At 53.6% G+C, this 27,483-nt stretch overlaps 12 protein-coding genes across 12 annotated transcripts; 4 read left to right on the forward strand and 8 right to left on the reverse strand.

Annotated features, from left to right (window-relative positions):
• Nucleotides 1-740: 740 nt before the first annotated feature.
• Nucleotides 741-1,947, reverse strand: BO80DRAFT_392528 (uncharacterized protein). The gene is made up of 4 exons (XM_025717220.1): nucleotides 1,828-1,947; nucleotides 1,291-1,779; nucleotides 1,189-1,241; nucleotides 741-1,122 (listed from the first exon to the last, which is right to left on the reverse strand). Exons 1-4 carry the CDS (start codon nucleotides 1,933-1,935, stop codon nucleotides 1,101-1,103), a joined length of 672 nt encoding a protein of 223 aa, XP_025570435.1. The 5' UTR covers nucleotides 1,936-1,947; the 3' UTR covers nucleotides 741-1,100.
• A 312-nt stretch (nucleotides 1,948-2,259) lies between these two features.
• Nucleotides 2,260-4,109, forward strand: BO80DRAFT_367244 (aminoglycoside phosphotransferase family protein; the record flags this gene model as incomplete). The annotated part of the gene is made up of 5 exons (XM_025716280.1): nucleotides 2,260-2,571; nucleotides 2,643-2,854; nucleotides 2,907-3,085; nucleotides 3,133-3,727; nucleotides 3,803-4,109. The coding sequence occupies 5 exons, from the start codon at nucleotides 2,260-2,262 to the stop codon at nucleotides 4,107-4,109; spliced, it is 1,605 nt and encodes a 534-aa protein (XP_025570436.1).
• A 364-nt stretch (nucleotides 4,110-4,473) lies between these two features.
• BO80DRAFT_392533 (beta-glucosidase) lies at nucleotides 4,474-7,779 on the reverse strand. Its single transcript, XM_025717221.1, has 3 exons — nucleotides 6,653-7,779; nucleotides 6,357-6,608; nucleotides 4,474-6,307 (listed from the first exon to the last, which is right to left on the reverse strand). The coding sequence occupies exons 1-3, from the start codon at nucleotides 7,415-7,417 to the stop codon at nucleotides 4,706-4,708; spliced, it is 2,619 nt and encodes an 872-aa protein (XP_025570437.1). The 5' UTR covers nucleotides 7,418-7,779; the 3' UTR covers nucleotides 4,474-4,705.
• A 322-nt stretch (nucleotides 7,780-8,101) lies between these two features.
• BO80DRAFT_392536 (major facilitator superfamily protein) lies at nucleotides 8,102-9,651 on the reverse strand (the record flags this gene model as incomplete). Its single annotated transcript, XM_025717222.1, has 2 exons — nucleotides 9,323-9,651; nucleotides 8,102-9,263 (listed from the first exon to the last, which is right to left on the reverse strand). Exons 1-2 carry the CDS (start codon nucleotides 9,502-9,504, stop codon nucleotides 8,102-8,104), a joined length of 1,344 nt encoding a protein of 447 aa, XP_025570438.1. The 5' UTR covers nucleotides 9,505-9,651.
• BO80DRAFT_242525 (aldo-keto reductase) lies at nucleotides 9,596-11,512 on the forward strand. Its single transcript, XM_025714564.1, has 4 exons — nucleotides 9,596-9,728; nucleotides 9,781-9,968; nucleotides 10,023-10,170; nucleotides 10,224-11,512. Exons 2-4 carry the CDS (start codon nucleotides 9,917-9,919, stop codon nucleotides 11,044-11,046), a joined length of 1,023 nt encoding a protein of 340 aa, XP_025570439.1. The 5' UTR covers nucleotides 9,596-9,728; nucleotides 9,781-9,916; the 3' UTR covers nucleotides 11,047-11,512.
• On the forward strand, nucleotides 11,392-12,934 carry BO80DRAFT_242509 (NAD(P)-dependent alcohol dehydrogenase). The gene is made up of 2 exons (XM_025714563.1): nucleotides 11,392-11,913; nucleotides 12,006-12,934. Exons 1-2 carry the CDS (start codon nucleotides 11,737-11,739, stop codon nucleotides 12,915-12,917), a joined length of 1,089 nt encoding a protein of 362 aa, XP_025570440.1. The 5' UTR covers nucleotides 11,392-11,736; the 3' UTR covers nucleotides 12,918-12,934.
• Nucleotides 12,935-12,951: 17 nt separating this feature from the next.
• BO80DRAFT_367194 (bZIP transcription factor) lies at nucleotides 12,952-13,848 on the reverse strand (the record flags this gene model as incomplete). Its single annotated transcript, XM_025716278.1, has 2 exons — nucleotides 12,952-13,647; nucleotides 13,741-13,848. 2 exons carry the CDS (start codon nucleotides 13,846-13,848, stop codon nucleotides 12,952-12,954), a joined length of 804 nt encoding a protein of 267 aa, XP_025570441.1.
• Nucleotides 13,849-14,100: 252 nt separating this feature from the next.
• On the reverse strand, nucleotides 14,101-15,507 carry BO80DRAFT_497258 (uncharacterized protein; the record flags this gene model as incomplete). Its single annotated transcript, XM_025724066.1, has 3 exons — nucleotides 14,101-14,612; nucleotides 14,670-15,222; nucleotides 15,421-15,507. 3 exons carry the CDS (start codon nucleotides 15,505-15,507, stop codon nucleotides 14,242-14,244), a joined length of 1,011 nt encoding a protein of 336 aa, XP_025570442.1. The 3' UTR covers nucleotides 14,101-14,241.
• Nucleotides 15,508-15,895: 388 nt separating this feature from the next.
• BO80DRAFT_459247 (6-phosphogluconate dehydrogenase, decarboxylating) lies at nucleotides 15,896-19,049 on the reverse strand (the record flags this gene model as incomplete). The annotated part of the gene is made up of 5 exons (XM_025722334.1): nucleotides 15,896-16,293; nucleotides 16,358-16,865; nucleotides 16,934-16,962; nucleotides 17,510-17,687; nucleotides 17,718-19,049. The coding sequence occupies 5 exons, from the start codon at nucleotides 19,047-19,049 to the stop codon at nucleotides 15,896-15,898; spliced, it is 2,445 nt and encodes an 814-aa protein (XP_025570443.1).
• A 254-nt stretch (nucleotides 19,050-19,303) lies between these two features.
• On the forward strand, nucleotides 19,304-20,771 carry BO80DRAFT_242559 (sugar phosphate isomerase/epimerase family protein). Its single transcript, XM_025714565.1, has one exon. The coding sequence runs from the start codon at nucleotides 19,558-19,560 to the stop codon at nucleotides 20,599-20,601; it is 1,044 nt and encodes a 347-aa protein (XP_025570444.1). The 5' UTR covers nucleotides 19,304-19,557; the 3' UTR covers nucleotides 20,602-20,771.
• A 1-nt stretch (nucleotide 20,772) lies between these two features.
• prnC (delta-1-pyrroline-5-carboxylate dehydrogenase prnC) lies at nucleotides 20,773-23,129 on the reverse strand. The gene is made up of 4 exons (XM_025714566.1): nucleotides 22,765-23,129; nucleotides 22,598-22,705; nucleotides 22,182-22,543; nucleotides 20,773-22,131 (listed from the first exon to the last, which is right to left on the reverse strand). The coding sequence occupies exons 1-4, from the start codon at nucleotides 22,900-22,902 to the stop codon at nucleotides 21,003-21,005; spliced, it is 1,737 nt and encodes a 578-aa protein (XP_025570445.1). The 5' UTR covers nucleotides 22,903-23,129; the 3' UTR covers nucleotides 20,773-21,002.
• Nucleotides 23,130-24,337: 1,208 nt separating this feature from the next.
• On the reverse strand, nucleotides 24,338-26,587 carry BO80DRAFT_392559 (proline-specific permease). The gene is made up of 5 exons (XM_025717223.1): nucleotides 25,963-26,587; nucleotides 25,893-25,905; nucleotides 25,730-25,839; nucleotides 24,861-25,657; nucleotides 24,338-24,802 (listed from the first exon to the last, which is right to left on the reverse strand). Exons 1-5 carry the CDS (start codon nucleotides 26,345-26,347, stop codon nucleotides 24,440-24,442), a joined length of 1,668 nt encoding a protein of 555 aa, XP_025570446.1. The 5' UTR covers nucleotides 26,348-26,587; the 3' UTR covers nucleotides 24,338-24,439.
• Nucleotides 26,588-27,483: the final 896 nt, after the last annotated feature.

A 27,483-nucleotide genomic window follows, 5' to 3' on the forward strand; every position in this document is an offset into this window, starting at 1 on the left:
TGGTCATTCCACTAACACTAGAAGCTGTATGTCTTAATGTACACAGTCCCTCATCGCCCATGGCAAGGCATTGCTATCGAAGTTCTAGTTGGCTTTATGGAGTCTGCGAGTTGCAAGGCTGTCATGACCATGACAGACCGATTTACAACGGGGGTCAGCGATTCATCATCGAACCAGTACCAAGTATGGACACAAAGGATTCTGTCGAATCTCCTCTTCGGGTACTGTACGGTCACCACGGATTCTTCAATCTATTGCCTCCAACAGAGGGTCAGTTCGCCAGTGATTCGAGGGCTATCCCCTGTGAAGCTCTTGGTTTCGACAACGGCCTTCAACCGCACGTCACCCCCAGACAGAAGAAAGCACTGAACGAATGAGTGCAGTGGTTGAAACCTTTCTACGACAATGCTTCGACACACCCCAAAACATGTCGAAAGAGTTGCTACCTTTGGCCCAACTTCGAACAATCGAGACTCAATATCAACTAGGGGATCAACTTAAATTTCACGCCCCGGAACTCTAAGCCAACACTGAGGCAGCTATCAAGCAGGGCAGAAGACAAAGCTATTCGGTGCGATGATGCATTCAGACTAAATCCTCTGCTCTTCATCTATGCGAGAGGAAGATTCCAATGGTGTGTCTAATTCTATAATAACGACTCCATGTTGTTGTGAGGTATATCTACAAGAGACTCCTCATCAGGGGTCTAGAAGAGACTTGATTTTGCAACATTCAGATATCTACAAACAGCAATATTTAGATACATTTTGATATCATGTCACCCGAGCTTATATTGAGAGTAGTTCCCAGTAAGTTTTGATGTGAAATAAACTCTCATATCAGATCTCCCAACATTGAGTCGACGCCTTTGGTACCATCAACACCAAGAAGATTAGCCACAGACAACGGTGATATTTCATACATGATAGTGTACAGCCAACCGTGCGTGGGTTGCAGCCTGTCTTCATTGGGATAGCTGGCGACACAAAACCTTCAATTAGCCATTCACTCTGCGGAGTTAAAGCTGGCTACGGCAAGTTGAGACTTCAAGCCCGCCTAGGTAGGCTGCACATGTCATGCACCAGCAGCAACCACTCGATTTAGGACGGTTGGTAAATGGTACTATATGTATATCAGAAATGACACTGCATACAGCCTCTACCACGATCTCCATGGAATCGCACGTACTCGTAATAGCACTCCCACGTACGGTGAATTTTGCCTTCTTTATAGTCTGCCGCCTACACTTGGTCAGTGACACAGATCAATACATCGTGAGATCTTTCTCACCAAAGCATCAACAAAATAATCTACCAACTCATTTTCCTCATCCAGTAGCTGCTGTAGAGGCGGTGTGATGGAATCATAAGTCTGGGCACGATCGAAGTCAATCCAAAGCACCCTGTCCGAGCCTTCTTGGACCACCATATTTCGCGGATATGGATCTCCATGGTAGACTCCGGCTGCGTGGATCTCTGTTAGGATTTGACGGAGCTTATTGACTCTGTCTTGTGAGAAAGTAGACAGATCTATCTGTTTGATATTATGTATAAACTCAAGCAAGACGCCTTTAGGAGATGCACGGTCTTTGATAAAGTCCTTTAGATGTGGTATCTGTTCTAAGGGATTGATCTCTTCAACTACGCCGTAGAAGTCGGGGACGATTCCTCGGGCACAGAGACCATGTGATTTCAGTCGTGTATATGCACGGTTTTCGCACGTAAATGTATCCACTTCCAGGCTTTTGGGACTGGTATGAAATGTTTCGATATGGTGATACTAGTGACTGGTAAGTTTATGATGTTGAAGGCGCTGCCTAATGCATACCACTTTGAGAATACACTCTTTGTCACGCCAACGAGTGTGAAAGACGCATGATGAGTGTGATCGTTCAATCAGTCTGAGGAACTCTATCTCGGATAAGCTGATATTCATGATGGTCTGCAGATGTATAGCAGGTGGTTAAAGAAGGTCTTGCCAAATGCGAGGTCCGCCAACCCTGCCTCAGGCTGAACACGCTGACTAAGTGCATACCCCAGGATTGTTATCAATTGCTCCTTTTGGCAGTATCCCCGTCGCGCTTCTCACATCCGCAAGATGAAGGTATCAACCAGGTTCCCTCGTTGGGCATCTAGGCTACCCAGTTCATCAAGGCGCCCACCAAAGTGTCATTATCATGGCTCCAGATCATCGTTATCAACCTCCAAAACCCCCTTGGATCACTGTTTCTCTCCCAAGTCCCCCTCGTTTACCCGTGCAATGAGCTCGGCGAATCTGCCGTCGTCAAACACTGATTTCTACCGGTACACCAGTGGTCGCTGGCTCTGGGAGGAGGAAGAGCGGCTTCGGGAACGACACACTCCCTTCAATGTGTCTGAACTCCAGAAGATTGCGGCCGACAGCGTTGGCGCAACAAAATGCATTGCGATGGCGAAACTGGCAGAAGGCTCCTGCAACAAGGCCTTCAGGCTGGAGATGAATAACGGATCAGTCGTGATTGCAAGGATCCCATGCCCGATTGCAGGGCCGAAGTACTATACGACTGCGTCTGAAGTCGCAACTATGGAATTTGTATGATTCTTTCTTCGCCAGGCCAGAGGCCTTCTCGTGCGTGCTGATCGATTTATAATGCGTGAGAATAGGCCCGCAGCGTTCTAGAAATCCCAACTCCCCAGGTGTATGCCTGGAGCGCCGACGCTAATAATTCCGTCGGTTCTGAATACATCATCATGGAGGAAGCCCCCGGGACGAAGTTGGACGATATATGGCACGATATACCCCTCGAACAGAAGGTAGATATCGTAGAGAATCTTATCTCACTCGTGAAGAAGATGGCTTCGCTTTCATTCAACCGGTATGCTCTTATGTCTGCTCTGTTGTGGTTCGATATGTTAACGATGGCGTAGCTACGGGAACCTGTACTATGCTAGTGAGGACATTCCCGGCGCAGTCGCAGCTGAAATTATGGGGGATGTTCCCGCAGAAGTTAAAGATCGAGTGAAAAGCCGCTTCGTTATCGGTCCGGTCGTGAGACGAGACTATTGGCGGAAAGAACGCGCAAAGATGCCTTTGGACCGTGGGCCATGTTTGTCCTTCCCGTCTGACTCTAATCATTCTTTCTAACTATCCAAGGGACACGACCACAGGATTTTGTCACCTCTCTAGCTCGTCGGGAGATAGCATGGATTCAGCAATACGCGGTTCCGATACCACCGGATGATCCGTTCGCGACTTCAGAAACACAAAACTCTCCGAGCAGCCATATTGCATTACTGAAGAAATACCTAAAGGTTGCCCCATATCTCCTTCCAGATGACCCTTCCATCATTGCACCTCGTATCTGGCATGCCGATCTCCACGCTGGAAACCTCTTCGTCCAGAACAGCAACATCACCAGCGTGATCGACTGGCAAGAGATCTGGGCAGCCCCTTTAATCCTACAATCGCGCCACCCACAATTAGTCGACTACGATGGGCCCATCATCCTCAAAGCCCCCGCCAACTTCAAAGATCTTAATCCCGAGGAAAAGAACAATATCCGAGACCAAATGAGTAGATCCATCGTACTCTATCTCTACGAAAAGAAGATCGCCAAAGAGGTTCCCCTGCTCCACAAAGTCCTCCGTTTCAATCACGGTCGAACAAGATGCGAACCGATCCTATTCGTTAGCAATACATGGGAGAACAGTATCATAAACCTGAGAGAATGTTTGATTCGATTGGAGAGGTATGTTGACAGTCTATCCTATCTCTATCAAACCCAGTGATATCTGAATTAACCAACATGGCTGTATGAACATAGATCCTGGGACGAACTCAAACTCAACATCCCCTGCCCAATCCATTTCACCCCCGAGGAACACCGCCTCCACGCCGAGGAAGGCGAGGGATGGAACAAAGTGCAGGATTTCTGGGACTTCGTATCCGGTTTCCTCGCGAGGGATGGATGGACCCCGACCGATCGGTATGATGACGCGGTGGCTTTTTTTACTGACCTGAGGGATATCGGCCTCAAGGGGATGGTCGGTAAGGAGAGGGAGGAGTTCCGGAGGCAGACTGAGTGGGTGGAAAAACATAGTCATAGTCATAGCCATAGTCATAGTTCATAGTTCATAGTTCGTAGTCCGTAGTCTTCATATCCACTCTACTCCCTATGTACAATAATACAATTTCTCCTCTCCGAGCCATATTCGACTCACTCTTGTGCCCACGAGACATCTACCTCTTTTGATTTACTTAGGTGCTTCTGACATAGTATCTCCTTTCAAATAAACCATCTTCCCATGGGCATCACACAACGAATATAATCATCCCGGTCTGTAGTCTTACGCTCCGTCGTCTGAAATAATATCTACAGGGATGTATAGTGACGGACGTTTTGGTACTTGAGAGTCCGAGGAATGGGAATGACGTGATGAGTACATACATACACCTCGCGGAGTCCTAGATTCCTTGTCTGATTATTTCATGTATAGAAACTGGAAGATCTCATACATGAGTAAGTACTAGTACTCAGTTGCCTGGCAGGATCCTACCCTCAATATGAGAGAACTCACCCCAGTTGAAGAGATAGGATATGCCCCACTATGCAAGTCATTTCATCCTTTCGATAGTAGAAAGGTATATTCTGTACTACTACTCTTGTAAGTGACAACCATCATATCCCCCTCCCCCACTTCTTCCAATCCATCCAACTACAACCTACTTACGAGACACTATCAACCACCGCACACGTCCCCCCCACCGCACACTCAACCCTCAAATCACCCAGTCCCTCCCCAACCCAAAAGGTAACTCCATCGCCATCCACTGGAACCTTCCAATCCTGCACCACCACATCCCAAATACTCAGATCCTTTCTCGTGACATTCAACTCCACCGTCTGACTCTCCCCGGGCGTCAACGTCCCCGTTTTTTCGAACTGTCGGAGTTGTTTCGCTGGTGTATCGACGCCTAGCACGTCACTGCTGGGTAACTCGACGTAGAGCTGTGCGACGGCGCGACCGCTGTAATTCCCGGTGTTGGTGATGGTGACTTGCACCGAGAAGGCAATGTCCCAGAGGGCGGGGTTGCCACCTTGGGCGCCGCCGGCGCGCGGGGCGGGTTTGGGGGTCGTGCTGTAGCCGGAGGGGTAGGGGTAAGAGGCAGTGGTGGAGTTGGAGGTGATGGAGGAGGGGTCGTCGAGGTAGGGGTAGAGGTAGCGCCAGATGCGGGTGAGGGTGGAGGGCCAGGCGACTTCGGAGGGGTTGGGGAGGGTGGTGGGGTAGGATGGGGTTGAGCCTTTGGTGGCGCGGGCGGGCGGGTAGGCCGTGTCGAGGGGGGTGATGGTGGTGAGGACGGGGGCGGAGTAGGTGAAGGTGGTGTAGGAGAGGCCGTGGCCGAAGGGGTAGCGGGGGGTGATGTTGGCGTTAAGGAAGTGGCGGTAGTCGATGTAGAGGGTTTCGGTGAAGGGATCTTGGATTTGGCCGAAGACTTGGTCGAGGAGGCCGACGCTGGAGGGGTAGTCGGATTCTTGGTAGGGGATGGTGTAGGGGAGGTGGCCGCTGGGGGAGTACGTGCCGAAAAGGACGTCCGTGAGGGAGTAGCCGGCTTCTTGGCCGGGGAGGTGGGCGATCAGTACGGCTTGGACGGAGGGGAGGTCGATCCAGGATTCGAGGATGAGGGGGCCGACGGTGTGGATGATGACGACCACGCGGGAGTATTTGGCCGCGGCGGCTGTGACGAGGTCGTCGCCGTTGTGCCAGGCGTAGAGATCGGCAGTGGTGCGGTCGCCGGGGTTGCTTTCGACGGTGATGTAGTTTTCGCCGGAGTCGGCGTTGATGAAGACGAGCGCGATGTCGGAGGAGTTGGGGGTAACAGAGGGAAAGGTGTCGGTGATGTAGAATTGAGCGTTGGAGGAGAGGTTGGCGATGGCCTCCTGGGGGGTGACGAGGTAGGGCAAGCGCGAGGTGCCGCTGCCCCAGCCCATGGTGAGGACGCCGTTGTCGCAGCCCTGGTCGGTGCAGGAGTTGAGACCGTTGGAGTTGGGGCCGGCATCGGTGCCGAAGATGTGCAGAGAGTCGCTGGTGGAGAGAGGGAGGGTGTGATTGTTGTTCTTGAGGAGCGTAATGGCGTCTCGGGCGATGGCGTGAGCCGTGATATTGTGGTCGCCTTGGACGTTCACGTACTGGTTGACGACGCCCGTGGGGGAGATGAGGGCCCCGGGATAGAGAGGCCCGGTCTCGTCGAGAGTGTTGCTGGAGAAATTGGGGAGAGGGTAGTCTTGGTCCTGGCCCATCTGATACCATGTGGCAACAATTCGGGTGACCTGGCGAGAGTTAGGGCTGTCTAGGAAAGGAGGACAGGGAGGTACGGACCATGTCATTGAGACGCTCCATAGGAACGGTGCCGTTGAGAACCGAGCGAGAGAGCTCCGAGCCCCAGTAGCTGTCTCCCAGCAGAGGAATCGCCCCATCGCCGGGCATGCTCATGTCAAGGCCGGCCAATGCAGACGACACGCCGCCGAGTTGGGCGAGCCAGTCGGTGACGACAAAGCCCTGAAAGCCCAGTTCATCCTTGAGAATGCCGTTGATGAGAAGACTGTTCTGGCTACAGGTGGAACGATTGACCTAGGACGGTTAGCTAGTCGCAGACGAGGGTATAATTCACTCACATCGTTATAAGCCATCATCACGGAGCCCGTCCCCGCTCGAACCCCCTCTGCAAACGGCCAGAGGTAAATCTCATGAAGGGTCCGATCATCAATATTCGACGAGTACCCTTGAGTGATGACACTACTCTCGCGGTGCATTTCCTGCTCATTGCCAATAAAATGCTTCAGACAAGCAATCGCCCCCGTACTCTGCATACCTTTAATAGTCAACGACCCCCCAATAGCCTGCAAACTCGGATCCGCGCCAAAGCCCTCCCAATTGCGACCTCCTCTCGGCTTGCGAAAAGTCGGACCGACAACCGGGCCCAAGAGAACATTAACACCCTTACCACGGGCCTCCTCTCCGAGCTCCACACCGCGCTGATACATGAGGTCCTTATCAAACGTCGCACCCACCGTGACACCGGGAGGAAAGGCCGTGTTATGGTCCGAATTGCGAATACCCAGAGGCGAATCATGAAGACACAGATTCGGGATGCCAAAGCGAAGCGCACTCCCGGTTTGGCCAGCACAGGGACCCATGAACATGCCGGTTCCGGTCGTGAGGTTGACTTTCTCTGCCAGCGTCATGTTGCTGACGACTCGGTAGGCCTTTTCGTATGCATCGGCCCAGTCGGAGAGCCAGCCCCCAGCGGGGGCGGGGTAGTAGGGCGGCGAGAAGGCTTCATCGTCGCGGGGGTGGAGAGTCTCTGCTGGGGAAGATGCCCAAGACCATGGGAGCAAGCCTGACAGCAGAGCCAGGTGGAGAAGACGGGTGGTGCTCATGGTTGACGGGGGCTGTGACGGCGCTGGACCGGGAAGAGCGACACTGCAAAACGTCAGGGATGGCCGTCAGGCTGCAAATATAGGCCGGTCAGCTTTAGACCCGGTTCCTTGCCCGGCGTTCACTCCATCATCCATGGATCAGGCGATCACTAGCTGGATAAATGTGAAGGTAGTGGTCATGCTGGGTGGAAAGCCAATGAAAAGACGGCAATGTGCCAGGATGCCATGCCAGGGGGCATGCCAAGGACCTCGAATCCCTCAGTTGAGCCCGTCATTGCTGGAAAATCGGCAGGTACCGAGGGATGGATAAGCAGGGACTGGGGGGAGGGGGCAAGTGATCAGCGAGGATGGAGAGATGGAGGTCATCCCCGGGATGGCCGCGAGGAGGAGAAACGGCTCATTTCGCCGCGGGCGGGTGAATGGCTCGTCATTCAGCCGGGGGCCTTCGGGGAATATGCTGCTGGCCCGTGGCTCGTGACAGGGCCTGCCGAGGCACTTTGCAGGCCCCTTGGATCATCAGGGGTCAGGTAGTAGGCAGCACCCTTTTATGGTTGGTCCAACTGTCGGCATTTGTAGTCTTTCATCGAAGTTACTAGCCGAAGTTTTGTTCCATGAGACCCGCTAAAGAAGCAAGCATAGACAGACCCGATACCACCATCTAAATATAGTATACAGACAGCCACTTCAGTCAGACTGGGCACCATTGGCAGCGACAGGTAACGAAGCCCTTCGAAATCCCACCCAGTTCACCCAACTCAACTTGGCGAACCCCAAAACACCACCCCCCACCAGGGTGAAAACACCCCCATACACCCAAAGCGACCTCGCTCCGTCCTGATCCATAATCGCCCCGGCAATCGGCGTCCCAATCAACAACGCGATCCCCATGAACGTAAAACACATCCCCATTCTCGTTCCCACCGCTCCCTTGTCGGGAGTCAGAAGAACCAGGATCGGGGCTGATAAGGAAACCAGCGAGCCCGAGAAGAAGCCATACAGGATACAGATCACGAGAAGAGGCCCCTCGGAGTGGACGGCGATCAAACATAACACCAGGACCCCGGAGAGGATAGCACCCGGAATCAGGATGTTGAATGTTCCGGTGATTTGAGAGATGTATCCCGGAAGAAGACGGCCAAAGGTCGAGGCGGCATTGATAATCGGGAGAAGGTAGAAGACGAGATTGGAGGGAACGAGGTTCTCGTCGCTGGCCACGGACTGGACGTAGTAAAAAGGGGTGTACAGCCCCATAAAGCAGAGAAACATCCCAAACACAAAGGATGCATATGGGACTTCACGAAAGGCCGCCAAATCGACCATTTTCCGGCGGGTCGCGGGGAGGACACGGACTTTCATCGAGATACACGATATGGATAGGCCAAATAACGCGATAAACCCGGTGATCCGGACGGACCAGCCGAACCCGACTTCTGATTGCAGGTTTCGGAGCATGATGGGGTAGATGACGCCGCCGACGCTGGAGCCCGAGGCGGCGATCCCGACGGCGAACGGTAGTTTGGTGGTAAAGTACGTCGAGAGAATGGCAACGCTGGGGACAAAGAGGAGACCGGCTCCAATGCCGATGCAGAAGGACTGGGCTAGGAGGATTTGCCAGAACTCGTGGCAGAGACTGAGCATCATGTGCCCGAAGACGACCAGAAACGAGCCGGTGTATAACAGGGGGAAGAGGTAGCCCGCGTCGTATACGGGGCCGGACAGGACGCCGAGAAACATGATGAGGAACGATTGTAGAGAGCCGATCCAGGAGATGGTGGAGGCGGTGGTGGTGGGGAGGAGCGTCTCTTCATAGAAGGTTTGATAGGCTCCATAGGCATTGATGATTCCCCTGGTGACGATCAGACGGTTAGAGACGTGCTGTGGCTTGCGTTGAACGAGGAAACCAACCATGTGTTGAAGAAGAGGAAGAACGAGGCCAAGACCTGTAACCAGGCTCGGAGTCCCCCATTTGGCGGCGTACTTCCACAGTCACTCAAGGCCTGCGGCCTGCTTTGGCCGTCACTCCCCTCGGAGTCGGTTGGGAGGATGTGATCCTGTTGCGCAATCGTCATGGTTGGTTCTCCAACCATCAGGATGCCTTGAAAAGAAGTGGTGGGAAGACCCCGACAGCAGCATTTCTTGGAGCATTTTGTACTTGTCGGACATTCGGGTTTATTGCAACCTTCGAGTTCAACCCAGGAGGTAAACGGACTTAAGCAACAGGAGGCAGTTCGAGGATGACATGCTCGCTGACGGGATTCCATAGATCTTAATGGTCCCGAATAGTCGCTCGATGACAGTCTAGCCACAACGGGTAAGCGCGTAATCAACCCGCCGGGGGGATCCATGGCACTAACCCTAACCAGACTAGTGCCAACTGGCCAGGCCCGAGTATATCAACCAGAAGAATCTCTGGCCATGAGGGATTACATTCAGAAACTTCAGACTTGCTTTTGAACGCCCTTTAACGCCCCTTAACAAACCGGAACAAACCACGACATCATGCTTCCAACCAGACAGCTCGGCCGAGATGGACCCCTAGTCCCTGCCCAAGGTGTGAACCCCCGCCCTAATGGGTCCCACTGAACGCTAATAGTGTCTCATACAGGACTCGGACTCATGGGTCTGTCCATGTTCTACAACACACGTCGCCCAGATGCAGAGCGTCTGGCATTCCTCGACTACGCCCATGCCAAGGGCGCGACGTTCTGGGACTCAGCTGACGTGTATGCTGACAATGAGGATATCATGGCAAAGTATGTCACGACCCGCCTTGATTGTTCCCCCAATAGCTAACAGTACCGGCAAGATGGTTCAAAGCAAGCAACAAACGAAAAGACATCTTTCTTGCCACCAAATTCGGCATCAAACAACACCCCGGCAAGCCCGCCAGCATCCACAACAGTCCGGAATATGTGCGAGAGGCATGCCTCAAAAGCCGCGAACGACTAGGTCTGGCGGCCAATGACCCCATTGATCTCTACTACTGCCACCGCATCGACCCCCAGCAACCGATCGAAATCACCGTGGCAGCCATGGCCGAGCTCGTAAAGGACGGCCTCGTCAAATACCTCGGTCTCAGTGAGTGTTCCGCCGAGACGTTGAGACGTGCCCATAAAGTGCACCCAATCACGGCTGTCCAGGTCGAAGTGTCACCGTTTGCAACGGAGGCATTGCATAATGGGTTGCTGGATGCGTGTCAGGAGCTGGGCGTGGCTCTGATTGCGTATTCCCCGTTGAGTCGCGGGTTCTTGTCTGGGCAGCTTACATCTTGGGATGATTTTGATGAGAATGATCGGCGCCGTGTGTTGCCGAGGTTTTCCAAGGAGAACTTCCATAAGAATGTTGACATTGTGAGGCGGTTGGAAGAGATTGCCCGGAACAAAGGTTGTTCGGTGGCACAGCTGACCTTGGCGTGGGTGTCGGAGTTGTCGGAGCTTTCGTTTCCTATCCCGGGTACGACGAAGGAGGCGAACCTGGATGAGAATTTGGGTAGTCTTGCGATTGAACTGACGGATAAGGAGCGGGCGGCTATTCAAGCGGTCGTTGATGAGGCTGAGGTGCATGGGGATCGGCATCCGAGTAGCATGATGCCTTTTCTTTATGTCGACACGGTTCCTTTGTCGGAATGAGCGAGGGTATATAGATTATGAATATGAGGGAGCGTTCATCTTTGGAGGATGTGCTTTGCAGTAACGACTTCCCTCCTCTAGCTAGCTGAGTGACCAATGGACACGCCAAAGTTCTGCACATAATATATCCCACATGGTCGAGTCATTCGATATCCTCAGTGAAGTTGCCACCTTCGTGCACTTTCGTACTTTGGCGTCACATTTTTCTCCGGATATCCTCTGCTATGGGCATGTTGATTGGAAATCTTTTTCCAATCGCTGGGGTGGAGCAGCATATCAGGGGGGGTAGGCCTATTGCCCGAAGAATATCCGTAAAGATAATGTGACTGCGAATACAAGCGAATCGAGAATCTGCATTAATGTGGTATAGGATGAATGTGGAGTTATCCATAACTCGGACCTCGGGTCCACGATGTGCACGCACCTGCTGCAATGTCATCTATCAGTGATCGCCTCGGGGTCTATTGTCATCACCGAATGGACTTAGAACACAAAATCCGTAGAATCCGGCGATGACCCCTCAGTAGCCAGATGTAGTTAGAGCGTCATCCAACAATGCATCTACCATGTCACCGGTGTGGCAAGAATCGGCAGCCCTGATCCGTTTGACCGGCGGTGTAATTGTTTATAAAAGACAGCGTTACTCCTAGGTCTTATCCACCACACGCAGAATAATCCTCAGCTGTCAACATGTCAACACCCTCCTATACCTTCTCAGGCTGGATGGGCCTCGACAAAGACGCCGCAAATGGCCATATGGTCTGGCAATCCTACACCCCCAAGCCCTGGGAAGAGACCGATATCGATATCAAGATCAGCCATTGTGGGGTGTGCGCTTCCGATTTGTGTGTTCTTCGAAGTGGATGGGTAAGTCAGCCTGAGTTATTTGATTCCCCATCACCGGAAACCCCTTGACTCCCTACCTCCAAACCATGAGAACATTGTCTGACGTGATTCAGAGACCCACCCCCTACCCCTGCCTGGTGGGCCATGAAATCATCGGGCACATCACGCGCATCGGCACGCAAGTCAAAGGTCTCCAGCTGGGCGACCGAGTCGGCGTCGGTCCGCAAAGCGACTCATGTCGGGGCCGAGTGAACGGCCCTTGTATCGAATGTTCCACGGGGAACGAGAAATACTGCCCCAATCTCTGGACGGGCACGTATGCCGGTAAGTACATGGACGGGAGTCCTTCATATGGTGGATACGCGCTGTATAACCGTGTTCCGGCGCATTTTGCAGTGAAGATTCCGGAAGGGATTGAATCATCGGCGGCGGCGCCAATGTTGTGTGCTGGTGCGACGGTGTATGCGCCTCTCAAGCAATATGGGTGTGGACCGGGCAAGAGAGTAGGGATTCTCGGGGTAGGCGGACTGGGACATTTTGGAATATTGTTTGCCAAGGCGTTGGGAGCGGAGAGAGTTGTTGCCTTGTCGCGCAGTCAGGCAAAGAGAGAGGATGCGTTGGCGCTTGGTGCGGACGGGTATATTGCCTATGAGGAAGGAGGCTATTGGGTCAAGGAACATGCCGGGACCCTGGACGTGATCATTTCGACAGTGTCGTCGAATAAAATCCCCATTTTGGATGCCTTGAAGCTCCTCCGCGCCAACGGGACTTTTGTTCAGGTAGGAAATCCGGAAAATGGGCCGTTTACTATTCCTGCGGGGGCGTTGATTGGCATGGGGTTGAGGTTTGCCGGGTCGAAGATTGGCAGTCCGAGTGAGATTCGGGACATGCTGGAGCTGGCTGTGAAGAAGGGGGTGACGCCGTGGATTGAGGAGAGGCCGATGGGCGATGCGAATGAGGTGCTTGTTGATATGGATAGCGGGAAGGCCCGGTATCGGTATGTTTTGGTGAATCGCTCAGAATAGTCATGGTGGCGCATATCCGGAGACGCAGATATCCTCATGTCACATCACGCATCGATAATGATTTCTCCCCCCTCATCGCCCGCCAATGATTCGTTGACTTGATCAACTCCGGACATCCTCTAACCGCCCACCCCCATTTCCTCAAAAACCCCTCCGACAACTCCCAATTGCCCACCTCCCAGGGATTCCCCCAAATCATCAACCCTGGGTTATCCTTGTTGTCACTCCAGAACCCCATAATATCCGTACAGAGCTGTTCATCATCAAACCAATTCCCAGCCGCGATCAACTGGTCACGCATCCTCGGATGCGGAAAGAAGTCCAGCCATGGGTGATGCGGTATAGTACACTGAATGTTCGTCGGTTGAAGGTGCACCGGGATTACTCTGCCGATGGTGGCGGCCCATGGCTTCGAAGTGCAAAATGGAGATATCGCATCAGGATTCATCCAGGTCATATCCATGCCTAGGGCCGCCATGTTCTCGGCCAAGGCGCGATGAACGTTAAGTTTGATGAGGGTCAGAAGATGATCAGCCTTGGGAGAACCCATCATGTAACTCTGGTAAGCAGCTTTTTTGAATGCATTTGCTCGTTCATAGGCACCTCTTGGCGCTAGACTGCATGCAGTAATGGTGAAAGAATCCGTTGGAGAATGTATTAACGCTTTATCTGGTGAAACGCTCGATGGGGTATGGATAGGAATGATGTCCGCGACGCCATATCCATCCTCCTGGTCAGCAAGGGAGCCAATGAGTTGCCACTGTGTTGGAGCAGATGGTTTGCCAGATTGGATCTTTCTACGTAGACCTGGGTCGGTCAATACGGAAGCAGTGAGAAGCTTGGCAGTGGCTTGCTTACGGTACGTTCTTTGATTTATACGGTTTTGCCTTTTGCGGCGTTCAATTTGTTCAGGACTTTGTTTGGCTGACATATTGTGTTGTAAGTCTTGGCCCCTGGAAGATAATGGCAAGTCTGTCATGGCGAGGGATCCAGAGAATGAAGGACGGGAGTCGGCTCGTCTTTAAGCGGCGTGGGGAAGTTCGGCTGCGCTGGTTCTCGACGCTAGCCGAAGGCAGTTAGTTAGCCGATTCTCTAGTAGAATCGGGCTCCACATCTTAGTTACTCCGTAGTCTCAGCTACTTTGTAGGTCTGGTTTCTCAATCAGGTTTCTAGATTACATAGGTGTCAATTTGCATGATCGTTCAAATTCATATTACATCCAAGGTCAATCCCTATCGGGTGAGATATCAAAGCCAATATGGACCACATCCGAACACCAAGCGATCATCCATCCTAAAACACCGGATCAAAGCCACAGGACAGTTCAACCGGAGAGAAACGAATCCAATTCCAACCCAGTCGATTCGTGATCCACCCGTCGCAGGAGAAGGCGTGTCGTCGGCATCAAGGAACAGCCAATCGCGGGACATCCCGTCTGCTCATGAAATAACTCCATGCATCGGGGCTCCTGCATGCCTGAGACAATGCGCAGCAAATGCTCCACGCTCAAGCCCTCATACGGCGCCTGAGGCGGAGGGAAGAGCTCGCGCGGCTTCAGCTGAAGCATCATCGAGCCAATGATCATGGTATCGCACGAGCGACAGCAGCCGCCATGGTCCAAAAGATATTCCATCCGTTCGTAGAGCGAGATGACGATGGAGTCTACTTTGTGCTGACGCAGGTGTTCAATGTGGCCTGTAAATCTGATCAGTTATGTCCGCAACTCACACCTCAGAAAAAAAAAAAACTTACCAATCAAGCTATTAGGAACGGGAAGGCCAAAGGTGGGAACGGGTCCGGGACTTTCACGGATCGCAATGCGAGTCATATGATGGAAGAGTACATTGTTACGGAAGGCCAAAGCGATGTACAGCCATCGACCAGCGTCCTTATTGAACATCTTCGGAACGCCCTCCGAGAGGTTCATAATCCACGTCTCAGCAAAGACTTCCACTGCCTCGAGACACTCGTACTCCTCGATCAATATAGCCAGCATGCACAGAGTGTCAAGAGTGATGTGACGCGGGACATTCCGGGCCCGGCAATGCATGGCGTTTAGCAGAACGTACAATGCGCCAAGGTTGTTGAAGCAAGGCGGCAGGATGTCTTCTTGATTCAGTCTCTCCTCGCTACTGAACTTTTCTTGGAAGAAGCGGGATGAAAAGGCCAGGTGCTTTGACGAAACCCGGATTCTCGCCTGAGTGATGTCGGGACTGGGAAGATTGTTTTTGGTGGCACGGACAAGCTCGCCCGATGACTGCTCGGGGCCCTCATTTGCCAGAGTGGAGCTAGCAGACACGGTCAACTCCAGTCGAGATGTATTCGAAGCTCTGGCGGGCTGTATGGTACCATCATCAACGCTTTCAGTGTCTCCATGTGACTTGGCGACCAGATACAGCGGGTGATTGTGCTCTAAATTGGGAGTAAGTTAGCATTGCGCCATCATGCATCAAGAGCAGCATGCAAGAAGTATGTGAACGGATTCAAATTCACCTATCTTGACCAAGCGAGTGTGGAACTGGCCTGCATGCTTCTCGACGAGCAGGAGCATGTCCCCTCGTGGGTCGATTATGTCATACTCAGAGGCCATCGCTGTCCGGGCTTCTGCGCAGGGCACTGTGATTGCAGTGGTTGATGGTGTAAGACTAGACAAGGAAATCGCAGGGCCAACGAGAACGAAACACACAGGAAACAAGAAAGGTGTGCTCAGTGAATTTTCACAACCATTTCCTGGGCAACATGCTGTGCTATAGGAAATTGGCAGTCATGCAGTGAATGAGAGCACTCAACGATCAACATGCGGTCTACTGTTGTTACAAACACACCACCCCGATACAATAAAGCCACACACTCTAATACAAATAGTATTGTCTATATACCATTCGGCATAATGCACTTCGTAAGTTCATGAGTGACCATGGTCATCTATTCTAAGTTTCATAATATCAACTCTCATGTCAGCCGGTCATTGGGGCACCCTAGTTGAAGTAGCCAGGGAACAGCCAGTTCATCTTCTCCCGAGCCTCGGGGCTCCAGTTCGGCTGAGCAGTGCTGAGGCCGAACTTGATGGACCCTTCGATGTGCTTGGCCTGGACCAGCTCCGAGTTCTGGCTGGCAGCCAGCTCGTCCAGGACGGCAGTCACGAACCGCTTGGCGTTGACGGCGTTGGCCTTCATGTTGCCCATAACCATCTCCACGGTCACATCGGCGGTCGACTCGTGCCAGCAGTCATAGTCGGTGGACATGCAGATCATCTGGTAGGCGATCTCAGCCTCCCGAGCCAGCTTGGCCTCGGGCAGGCACGACATGTTGATGACGCTACCACCCCAGGAGCGGTAGAGCTTGCTCTCGGCGCGGGTGGAGAACTGAGGTCCCTCTGTAGGAGTCAACGGTCAGTAAACGCCGAGGAGACTGAGGCTGATAGTCCGCAAGTCACATACCCATGCAGATCAAAGTGCCGCGGTCGTGCAGCACCACACCATCACCCTCCAAGCTGTGTCCACAGGCCCTAACCACCTTGGCGACACCCTCATCGAAGGGGTCTCCGAAAGGAACATGGGCAACAACGCCTCCCTCGAAGAAGGTGAAAGGACGGATGCCCTTGGTACGATCGATGACCTGGTCAGGGATGACGAAATCGCGGGGCTTGATCTCCTCCTGCAGACTGCCGACGGCGGAGAAAGCGATGATGGTGCGGACACCGATGGAGCGCAGAGCGGCGATGTTGGCGCGGGCGGGAACCTCGTGGGGAGCGATCTGGTGGTGCAGACCGTGGCGGCTCAGGAAAGCAACGGCAACAGTCTGCTGGTTGTGGGAGCACTGGTGGTGCAAGATCGTGATGGGGGAGGAGGGGTTGCCCCAGGGAGTCGAGACGGACAACGAGGCCACCTTGGTGAAGCCCGGAAGCTCACTCAGGCCAGTACCGCCAATGACGGCGATACGGACGGGCTCTACACCAGGGGAAGACGGCGATCAGCATGAGACCGAACCACCCTTCGGGGATTTGGCGGACTTACCGTCGTAGGTGGAGGGAAGGGCAGCCATTCTTTGAGCTAGTTGCTTAGCAGACTCGATTCTCCGGAGGGGCCTGGAAGGGAGGGTGGACAGAAGACGACGCAGGGGAGACGATGAGAGGGACAGCATGCGCGGAGGGGAAAAGCGAGAATCATCGCTTTGCTGACCCTCTCGGAAATCTTCCAGCTGGTGGCGGGGTCGTTGCCCAATCGGGCAATCCGCGTCTTATCGGCCCCACGTGCCGTGTCCTCAGGCATCCACACGTTGTTCCCCTCCTTTCAATTCACTTTCCATTCACTTTCATTTCACTTTCATCTTCATCTTCACCTTTCCCCTCATTTCTCTTCTTTGCATCCCCTGATCACCATCACCACCACCGTCCCTGCATCATTAACCCCATCAGACCAGAAGCCATATCCACTACGATTCAAATATTGGCAGGCACAAGGGTTGTTATGAAAGTCTCCGATTAGAGCAGCATCCAATGCTACCATAGCATGCTGAACATGTGAAACTCCTAATCCCTCACAAGCTTCTTTAAACATTATGACTATAATACACTCCCCTCTAGGCCGGACGCCACTCATAGTGGTGCGGCCCCTTCTTCACCGGCCCAGGATCCTCCCCAGGAACTCCCGGTTTGTAGTAAGCATGGGCTCCAAATAGGTCCATCTGCGCCTCCATAAACTTGGTGGGCAGCATCTTCCCTCCTTCATACTTCAAATACTCTAATGTGGCAGACAAGGCGGGTATGTACTGGTCAGCCACCGTCGCTGCGAGTACAACCTCCTTCAATGCATCCCACTGCTGATGCAGCTCCCGGGCAATCTCATCCACGAATTTCATGTTGGTCAGATCCGCTCTCATTGCCGGTTGTAGAAGGTCAGCGATGGCTTCGGACTGGATGATACATCCCCCGCGCCAGATCTGGATGCACTTGCTGAGATCAACGTTCCAGCCCTCATCCTTGGAAGCGCGGGCGATCAGTTCCAAGCCTTGGCAGAAAGAAGCCAAGAAGGAGCAGTAAACGGCGCGACGCAGTTTCTCAATAAATCCCTGGCGGTCCTTGACTTCAATCGGCTTGGGCTCGGGAATGTTGAGCTTCTCGGCAACCTTCAGTCGTTCCGCACGGTTTCCGCTGGCAATGCGCATATAATGAGCTGTGGCGAGAGTAGGCCCAGCAACATGCCGGTTGGCGGTCTCCATGATCGACCAGTACGGCGTGCCTTCGGTGTCATCATCGTCCTGTACCACTTTGTCAAGCACGTCATCTAGCACGTAACCGTCGTTTTGGCTAGTGCCTTCCCCTTTGTGGTCACCCTGAGGGGTCTTTTTCGTGCGCAGGATTTGCACGCCGATGTCAAGAAGGAAGTTCTTTCGCAACTCGCCCTTGTTGTTCCAGTCTTCAAAGACATCCGCGATTTCTTCGTATCTTAATCCCAGCCCGTAATGGAGGATGGCCCAGGCCTCGGCAGTCGTGGATAGCATCCCACCCTCAATGCCGTTATGGACCATCTTGACAAAATGACCCGAACCTGCGGGTCCAACGTTGGTCACACACGGGAGGCCGGTCTTTTCGTCTTTGGCCGCATATTGCTCCAGTAACGGTAGGACGAGCTCCAATGCCTCGGGGTCCCCTCCTGGCGATAAGCTCGGTCCACGCCGTGCCGACTGATAACCACCAGACACGCCCATGCCGATCCAGCTGACCCCTAGTTCTTTGCATCTTCGTTGCCGTTGCTCTGTTCGTCGGTAGTTCTCGTTTCCGCCATCGAGAATTATGTCGCCTTCTTTTAGGTCGCTTTCGATCATGTCTAGGACGGAATCGGCCGGATCGCCATGGGTGATGGAAAAGATGAACAGTTTCCGCTCTCCCTGGCCCTCCAAACTCTTGGTGAATTTGTCGATGTCGTAGAAGCCTTCAACCTTGCCCTTGCCTGTGAACTTTCCTTCGTCGCACCATTGCTGTATCCCGTCGATGTTTTCTCGTTTTGCGTCCCAGATGGACACGTCAAGGCCGAGTTCCGTAAAGGCAAAGCTCATCATGGAGCCCATGTTGCCGGCCCCCACGATGCCGATGCGCTTAAAGGAGTGGGAACGCTCATTATTGGACGGCATGGTGTCCTACTGCGGTCGCTAACTCTATCGCTATTTGTGTCAAAAGCGAAAATACTAATGAACTCAGATGAGGATGCCATCAGCAATCCGCCAACGTTGAGCTTCTTAAACGGAGGCTGTGGCGAGGATGCGGCCAGGAACAAATACGCAGCGGTTACATCATGGGGGTTACCCAGTCGGACGTCATGCCAGACCATCTGTTGTTCTCCTTTCACAACTCCCAGTGCTATATAGCCATGACGATGTGTATTATCATTTAGAGTGTCCGCAGAGACACTCTTATCGTGGATGCGCCGGAAGCCCTAACCTACAACAACCCGCGGTTACATCATCCTGAACGAAGCATACAAACTCAATTCCTTGACATCAATCCAGAGTACCTCGGATCCAGACTATTTTTATCTTCATCCAATCTGCTGGTATTAACCTCCATCAGCTTCCTGCAACTCAACTGCTTCTGAATTGTCACGCCCACGACACCCAACTACCTACTATCACAACCGCAACAATGTCTACCTCCGGGACCGATCAAGTTTCCCTTTCCTACGCAACCTGTTCCATCGGCTCTCCGTCATCTCCTCTCCCAGAGAAGCTCTCTGCTCTCAGCAGCGCAGGGTTCACCGCAGTCGAACTCGCCTTCCCTGACATCCTCTCATACGCCGCCAGCCTCAATGGCCACGATGTCGCCCCAGACAACTACCCCGAACTCGTCAAAGTCGCAAAGAACATTCGACAACTCTGTGACAAGCACAACCTCAAAGTAATGATGCTGCAACCCTTCGCCAACTTCGAGGGCTGGCCCCGAGGATCCAAGGAGCGCGAAGACGCTTTCAAGCGAGCCAACGGGTGGAGCGAAATCATGACCGCAGTAGGAACCGACCTCCTCCAAGTCGGCTCAACCGATACCCCCAACGACAAACTCACCACCTCCCACGAAGACATCGTAGCCGATCTCCGCGAACTGGCCGACCTCCTCGGCACCCGCAACCAACGCATTGCCTACGAAAATTGGTGCTGGTCCTCGCACGCCCCCACCTGGAAACAAGTCTGGGAGATCGTCCACGCCGTCGACCGTCCCAACATCGGTCTCTGTCTGGATACATTCCAAACCGCCGGCTCCGAATACGGCGATCCCACCACCTCATCCGGCCACATCGAGGAATCTACCGCTCCGACCACCGAACTGCTCACTCAACAATACATCGCCAGTCTAGACGAACTAGCTCGCACCGTCCCCGCAGATAAGATCTACCTCCTCCAAGTCTCAGACGCATATAAACCCCTCTCCCCCTTCGAAAACATGACCATCGACGGCGCGAGACCCCGCGCACTATGGAGCCATAATTTCCGACCCATGCCGTACCGCGGTGGGTATCTCCCCATCGAAGAGATGGGCCGTGCGGTCCTGAAAACGGGGTTCCGGGGCTGGTTCTCGATGGAGATTTTCGATGGAGGGAAGACGGGCAAGGAACAGCCGGCTGATATGGGACCATATGCGAAGGACGCAATGGCCAGCGCGAAGAAGTTTTTGGAGAGGTGTGCAGCTGCGTGAGTTGATTAACTTTGTTGTATAATGGCATTGCGGCTGTTTGGGCAATCTGGGTATATAGATAAGCTTATGGTTAATACCCATTGAATCAATTTGCCCATTTCTTGGAGCTTTGGCCATCTTGTTAAGGGGTTAAGCATGGGGCCTTGATTCGGGCGTAGCATTCTTCCCCTAAGTGTTCAGACGTCGTTCGGGCTGTGCGAGAGGTTTACTCGTGCAGGGAGTGAAGTAGCTTCCGGTGGACAACATGGATATATCTAAACTAATCATACAAAGAACAAGCCAAGGCGCGAACTTTTCGCCGAAACCTCAAACGCCGGATATGCATCATGATACGAAAGCAGATGGGGAATAATGCCAAATCGAAAAGAAACATCTCTCATCAGCGATGTGGGCTGACACGCTTAGGCGTCGTTGCTGGGGTAGGGGACCTTGTAGGTCGGGACAAATTCCTCCTTGATGGAACGCAGGCTGACGAAGCGGGACAGCAGGTTGCCGCTGCCGGCCTTGTCGTTGGTGCCGCTGGCACGGGCACCACCGAAGGGCTGCTGGCCAACTACGGCGCCAGTGCTCTTGCAGTTGATATAGAAGTTACCGGCGGTGTTGCGGAGGGCGTCGTCGGCAGTGCGGAGGACCTCGCGGTCCTGAGCGAAGATGGAACCGGTCAGACCGTAGTCACCGGTCTGGTCGATCTTCTCGCAGATCTTGGCGAAGTCGGCCTCGGTGGCGTCGTTGTAGGAGTGGATGACCAGGACGGGTCCGAACAGTTCACGGGAGAGAAGAGGGTGGTCGGGGTTGCTGGTGCGGTAGATGGTCGGCTGGATGTACCAGCCCTTGGAGGAGTCGTAGGTACCACCGACCAGAAGCTCCAGCTCGGGGTCGTTCTTGGCCTCGTCGATCACATTGGCCAGCTTGCTGAAGGAGCCCTCGTGGATGACGGGACCGCAGAAGTTGGTGAAGTCGGTGGGCTCGCCAACCTTGATGTTCTTGGTCTCGGCCACGATCTGCTCGACAAACTCGTCGGCAATGGAGGCGGCCACGTAGGCGCGAGAGGTGGCACTGCACTTCTGGCCCTGGAACTCAAAGGCACCGCGAACGGTCTGGACGGCGGCGTTGCGGACATCGGCCGACTTGTGGATCAGGTGGAAGTTCTTGCCACCAGTCTCACCGACGATGCGGGGGTAGCTGCGGTACTTGCCCTCGGCGACGCCGTTGGCGATCTGACCGTAGAGGCTGCGGAACACGGCAGTGCTACCGGTGAAGTGGAGAGCAGCGAAGTCGGGGTGGTTGAGCACGGTGTTGGTCACCTCGGCGGCGTCTCCGGGAACGAACTGGATGACGTTCTTGGGCAGGCCAGCCTCGAGGAGGATCTGGTGGACGAGCCAGTTGGAGGCAATGGCGGAAGGAGAAGGCTTCCAGACAACCACGTTACCCATCAGAGCAGGGGCCCCAGCCAGGTTACCACCAATGGCAGTGAAGTTGAAGGGACTGATGGCGTAGACGAAACCTTCCAGGGGACGGTATTCCACACGGCTGTCTCGATTAGTACTGGGCCGGTCGATGGGGGTTTGGCTGTCACTCACTTCCACACGCCAGGGGCATGGTGAACGGGCTGCTGAGCATACAGCTCCTCGGCGTACTTGACACCGAAGCGGAAGAAGTCGCACAGCTCGGCAGCCGAGTCAATCTCGGCCTGCCAGGCATTCTTGCCCTGGCCGTGCATGGTCAGCGCCATGACGTCATAGCGGTATTTGGTCGAGATCAGGTCGGCCGCCTTGAGGAAGATACTGGCACGGTCGGCGAAGGAGGTGGAAGCCCACGACTTGCGAGCCTCAAGGGCGGCATCGATGGCGGCCTGGACGTCAGCGGTGGAGGCGTTGGAGTAGGTGGCCACGGGGGCGTGGGAGGCGGGGTTGCTCTGGGTCTCGGACTGGGAGCTCTTGATCTGGGAGGAGTTAGAGCTGTTCAATTGCCAATGGCGTAGCTGTCTGTTACTGACCTCCTTGCCAGCAATCACCAAGGGCACCGTGAGGGGAGAGCTCTGCTGGGTTCTGGCGAGGGCCTCCTCGAGGGCGCGGCGATCAGGCGATCCGGGTGCGTAGTGTTTCTGCTAATGTGTTAGCCATCACCGTCCCCCATGAAACGCTACTTGAGAGCGTTACTCACGTTCGGCTCGTTGTCAATGCGAGGAACCTTGAAAGTGGCGTACGAGCCCATGGCACGAGCGCTCGTGCGGGCAATGTTGAGGGAGGGGCATTTGGCCAGAGAGAGGCCCCGAGAACGCAGGAGCAAAGAGGACTGCATGATGGATTGTGCTCTTCCGAGTTCTAGCAACTGGACGAGGACGGAATCCGAAGGAGAGAGGTAAAAGACAAGGTGAGGAGAAAGCAAGGCGGGCGCGGGGAACCTCGGAGGATATAAGAGACCCGGTTACTGCCGGCCCCGGGTCGATGGCGGTCAGGATCCCTGGATGCAGGTTGGTTACCACCGGGCCCCAGCACGGGATTCCAATCAAGGGGCGGCTTATCGACGAGAGCCAGAAAATGGCAAATGCATCGCTGCTCCGCCAGCTTGGGAGGCTCCTCCGCTATCTGTGCCGCCGGCAGGATTCCCGGGTGGGCCCGCTGCCAACCGGGCCGGACTCGTCCACCCGGCCTTCATTCCATTAGGGAGGCGATACCAGCGGGCGCTGGTTCGGTGATTTTGTGACTAACAAGATCGGATTTTCTTGTGTACTATCGAGTAACTATTTCTTGATAGTGAGATTGTCATAACTTAAATGCTTAAGTAGGTTTACTACGTGGTGAATTGGCCTCCCCGCATCCTCGCAGATCCCCCGCATTTCGCCCAATCGCCGTCGAAATGGGGCCGTACGCCAAATCTTCCAGTTCCACACGGTCGCGCTTCATCCCAGACAGCTCTCACAGGCTATCAACAAGGCTACCTCCAGCTCTGATTCGCAAAGGCCATCGTCCAGCCCACAAGCCATGTTCTTGCCATTATTGTAATCCCAGTAGCCTGCCTCGATAATCTTCCGGTTTGAATTCTCCTAGATATGTCTTCTCCGAGGATACCTGAGACGTGCCATCTATGCAGCTGGCCAGAGCTTCCACCCCTGACCCAGTCCGTTACACCGGCTCGTGCCCCGGAGATTGATTTGTAACAGACTTGGGCATTTCCTCGGTCACCTCCATCTTCTCTGGTTCCTGACCCTGGTGTCTCATGACTCAGCGTTGAGCAGGATTATCGACGTTTTCCCGCTGTCGAATCTCGATCGGTCAGCGTGATGCTAGCGACACGGGTAGGGAAGAGAACTAGGAAGCGATGGCTCCTGTATTCAAAGCGAAGACTCTTACCTTGGGATCTCATGTCGTCTTTCCTTTATTCTGGGTTCTGGGTTGAGAGTCACCTGTCATTGGGAATTTGAGTGTAGGAAATAGTAAAAGGGAAGAGAAAACTTGGAAGAATGGCTGAAGCTTGCCTTCGCTTGGAAAAGGTGGAGATTCTCCAATCTATGAGCATATACACTGAAGATAGGCTAGGATACCTCAGTAACCCCATAGATTATGGACAAGTGCATCTTGAACTGGGGTCGATTAATCACGAACTGGCCGGTGGGTTGCAGAGTGCAAACAGGACGAAGAGGAGGAGATGGTGACCCCAGCATATGAATCGAACACCTGACCTAAGGCAAGCGAAACTAGTGCCACCAGTATAGCAATGTGCAAAGCTATTACAAGCCAGTTTGGTTCTATTTGTGGGTGTTTAAAATAATTATGTACATATGTGTCGCCCAAATCTTCTGTATACTACTGCACTAGCAATTTGTCTGGAAGGCTGCTCACGCAACCCACCACCACACACGTTCCAGCCAATTCCGGGGCTGCCGCTCAAAGTCGTTCTCGCAGAGCCGGTCAATCTCCTCCTTACCCGTAAAGACATCGATCTCCGACACCTTGGTGAGCCAAGGTGTTCGGTACCAGATCTTGTGGCCCACGTAGAGGGCCAAGAAAATGGCCACCACAATGTACGACACCAGGAAACCGGCGGCCGTAAACTGGCCAGGGAAGAAAATCGCGTACCCATTTGTGATGGTCAGAAGGCTCACGATGACAATAACGTAGTACGTTCCATAGGGTTGCAGAGGGGTCCTGAAAGGCAGGCTGTCCAGTAGGCCGTGGTAGTTCATTGCTTTTCGGAATCGCTGGGTTTGAGTTAGTCTCTGTCTCCACAAGACGGACGAATAATATTGAAAGACTTACAAGATAGGCAATGCCAACCAGGACCCAGTTGATGAAACCCCCCACCGTGGTGATGTTGGTGAACCAGTAGAAGACATTCGCACCAGAGTCGGATAGGTTCAAGAAGGATAGCAGACCAACTGCCCAGGTGATCAGCACAGCGTAATAAGGTACACCGTTCCTGTTGCATCGGCTGAAGATTTTGGGAGCATGGCCGCCACAGGCGAGCGAGTACAGCGTCCGAGAACCAGCGAACAACCAGGCGTTACCCGACGACCAGGCGGAGATCAGGATAGCGGCATTGACCACATGATTCAGTCCAGAGATACCAGCGTTTTGGATAGCGATGACGAAAGGACTGGCACTAGCGGTGGAGCTTCCGCTGGCAACGGCAGACAAGAGATGCGGGTCGTTGTAGGCCACGGTAACACCAATGACAAGAGTCCCCAGGATGTAAAAGGTAAACACTCGGTAGATGAAACGATTGGTAGCTTTGGGGATATTGCGGCGGGGAGCTTCGACTTCACCAGCAGCAGTGGTGATAAGTTCGGGAGAGAAAATGAAGGAGAAGCCGGACTTGATAAACGCCGTCCAGAAGTCAAGGAACCGGCCGGTGCTTCCAGCGACCAGGTAAGGGTTGAATGCGCCGGGGTTGTCCCAGTAGCGGAAACCCAGACGATCATGGTTAGGACCTCCACCAAAGAAGAGCACAATTCCCAGGATGATAAGACCAATAATGGCGAGGATTTTCAATGTTGCAAACCAGAACTCGGCTTCTCCGTACCATGACACTGCGACAACATTAAGGAGCAAGATCACTGTGGCAGTCAGACTCCGTCCCATGTAGTTTTGAGAGATTGCACGGGAAAACAGAGCCGAGAAATACATACCGAGGAGGATGATCGTTATCCAGACCCCCACATTGATGGAGGTGGTCCAGTACTGGATGATGATGCCGGCAGCCGTCACTTCACTTGCGAGTAACATGGCGAACGAATACCTACGGGGCATCAATATCTGGATACGATATTGAACGAGGCTAGTAAAACTTACCAGTAGTTATATCCTGCGAATAATCAGTATGGGGACATGGAGCGGGCTGAAAGCATGGAGCGGAACATACCAGCAGCGAAGCCAATGCTGGGCTCCGTGTAGCGGCCAATAATATAAGGCACCGAGATACCCTTGATGGGCAGATATGTGGTCATCTCGCCCAGGACATTCATCACGAACCAGACCACCGACGACATGGCAAAGTAGCCCATGAACAGCGGTGCCGGGCCCACAGTGGCCAAAGTAGATCCTGAGCCTACAAAGAGACCCGTTCCTATACAACCACCGATGGCAATCAGCTGCAATTGTCGGGAGGACAAACCACGGTGAGTGTCCGTGTTAGGGCCTTCATGGATTTCTCCCTTCAGCGCTTGTGGGTCCTCATAGTCATACACCTCCGGCGCTTTCACTTCGGTCTTGGCCTCCTCGAGGTCCTTCAACGATGGAGCACCCATAGTGATTGTGGGCGACAAACACACGGATAAAGTATAGTAGCACAGGCAAAGAGGAATACTGGCGCAGGGCGCATTATATGCTTGCCGTGGGGGCAATTGAGCTCTCGCAACTCAGACAGCATGCTTATCAGGTCCAACGCGAGTTGAGTTGCAGCTACGGGCCGATGGCGTAAAGTTCCCCAGAAGGGCATCACCATTGGTCCAGAAATGCTGCGAAAGCAGATTTGTGGGGTTGGACATCTTATCTCTGGGTTGAGTTTACATACGAGCGACCTATCTGCTTAGGACATGAAAAAAAGTTTGGTGACTGGCGCGCTGCTTATCTGTCTGCCTTACGGGCGGAGACCGTCCGACGCGGCAGGGGCAATGGCGCGATAGCATGTTATCAAGCTTGCCAGTACTCTAGAAGTCGCTTTCCAGGGACGAATATGGACTTTCTGGCCTGTCAGATAGGTTGGCGCCGTTCCTCGTGGCATTAGACTGTAAATCCGGGGTCGTTCTCCGCAAAAACGTGGGCATTCTAGACTTGAAGGGCGCGTCCAGAGCAGTGTTATCCACCTGGAGGTTCCTGTGACTAAGAGAAACTGCGACAGCTCCAGTTACCTAATGGCTTGGTTTCATCTATGCTAGTTTCAAAAGCTTGACCCATCGGGACCGGCAAATGCACCGCGTTGATTGAGTCCCCGGCTGCAGCACAGTGGAGTCTGGCCAGCGCTAGCCCGGATCAAGTCTAGCCGTTACTTAAAGCCTGAATCCTCAGGCATTAACTAGGTTCGTGCCTGGCAGCTTTGGTTCGCGTTGGGTTGCCGGTGGCCAGTTGCCACGTCTGTCGATGATGTCATGGAGGACCAGCGACTTTAATCATCATTGTGAAAATCATGAACCCGTGCGACTTGAACTGTGGGCTTTCAGCAACTCCACGTTGACAATATCTTCTACTATGAGGTCCGAAGTATGAGCATCTCATCCAGTCGGATCTTTCCAAATGGCAGGTAAGGAAGTACTACGGCAGAGATAGTGGCCAGTAGTGCAGCACCACCGGGCCGGTCAAGTGGCAACAGCTCCGGTGGGGGAAACCTACCGGCCCGCCACCCGGTTGTTGGCCAAAGATCTTGTTGGTTGTTATCAGGGTTATC

Source organism: Aspergillus ibericus, assembly GCF_003184845.1.
Source record: "Aspergillus ibericus CBS 121593 unplaced genomic scaffold BO80scaffold_62, whole genome shotgun sequence".
Taxonomy (NCBI): Eukaryota; Fungi; Ascomycota; class Eurotiomycetes; order Eurotiales; family Aspergillaceae; genus Aspergillus; species Aspergillus ibericus.

Excerpts from the sequence above, each read along its gene's own strand:
- BO80DRAFT_392528 (XM_025717220.1), bottom strand. The coding sequence starts at position 1,935 with ATGAATATCAGCTTATCCGAGATAGAGTTCCTCAGACTGATTGAACGA. Across the intron at positions 1,780-1,827 it reads AAGAGTGTATTCTCAAAGTG|TATCACCATATCGAAACATT; the intron begins GTATGCATTAGG and ends ACCAGTCACTAG. Across the intron at positions 1,123-1,188 it reads ACGTGGGAGTGCTATTACGA|TACCATTTACCAACCGTCCT; the intron begins GTACGTGCGATT and ends ATATACATATAG.
- BO80DRAFT_392533 (XM_025717221.1), bottom strand. The coding sequence starts at position 7,417 with ATGAGCACCACCCGTCTTCTCCACCTGGCTCTGCTGTCAGGCTTGCTC. Across the intron at positions 6,609-6,652 it reads TGATGATGGCTTATAACGAT|GTCAATCGTTCCACCTGTAG; the intron begins GTGAGTGAATTA and ends TAACCGTCCTAG. Across the intron at positions 6,308-6,356 it reads TGGAGCGTCTCAATGACATG|GTCACCCGAATTGTTGCCAC; the intron begins GTCCGTACCTCC and ends AACTCTCGCCAG.
- BO80DRAFT_242525 (XM_025714564.1), top strand. The coding sequence starts at position 9,917 with ATGCTTCCAACCAGACAGCTCGGCCGAGATGGACCCCTAGTCCCTGCC. Across the intron at positions 9,969-10,022 it reads ACCCCTAGTCCCTGCCCAAG|GACTCGGACTCATGGGTCTG; the intron begins GTGTGAACCCCC and ends TGTCTCATACAG. Across the intron at positions 10,171-10,223 it reads AATGAGGATATCATGGCAAA|ATGGTTCAAAGCAAGCAACA; the intron begins GTATGTCACGAC and ends AGTACCGGCAAG.
- BO80DRAFT_242509 (XM_025714563.1), top strand. The coding sequence starts at position 11,737 with ATGTCAACACCCTCCTATACCTTCTCAGGCTGGATGGGCCTCGACAAA. Across the intron at positions 11,914-12,005 it reads GTGTTCTTCGAAGTGGATGG|AGACCCACCCCCTACCCCTG; the intron begins GTAAGTCAGCCT and ends GACGTGATTCAG.
- BO80DRAFT_242559 (XM_025714565.1), top strand. The coding sequence starts at position 19,558 with ATGTCTACCTCCGGGACCGATCAAGTTTCCCTTTCCTACGCAACCTGT.
- prnC (XM_025714566.1), bottom strand. The coding sequence starts at position 22,902 with ATGCAGTCCTCTTTGCTCCTGCGTTCTCGGGGCCTCTCTCTGGCCAAA. Across the intron at positions 22,706-22,764 it reads GCATTGACAACGAGCCGAAC|AAACACTACGCACCCGGATC; the intron begins GTGAGTAACGCT and ends ACACATTAGCAG. Across the intron at positions 22,544-22,597 it reads TGGTGATTGCTGGCAAGGAG|ATCAAGAGCTCCCAGTCCGA; the intron begins GTCAGTAACAGA and ends AACTCCTCCCAG.
- BO80DRAFT_392559 (XM_025717223.1), bottom strand. The coding sequence starts at position 26,347 with ATGGGTGCTCCATCGTTGAAGGACCTCGAGGAGGCCAAGACCGAAGTG. Across the intron at positions 25,658-25,729 it reads GATAACGATCATCCTCCTCG|TGATCTTGCTCCTTAATGTT; the intron begins GTATGTATTTCT and ends TGACTGCCACAG. Across the intron at positions 24,803-24,860 it reads TGGTTGGCATTGCCTATCTT|CGATTCCGAAAAGCAATGAA; the intron begins GTAAGTCTTTCA and ends ACTCAAACCCAG.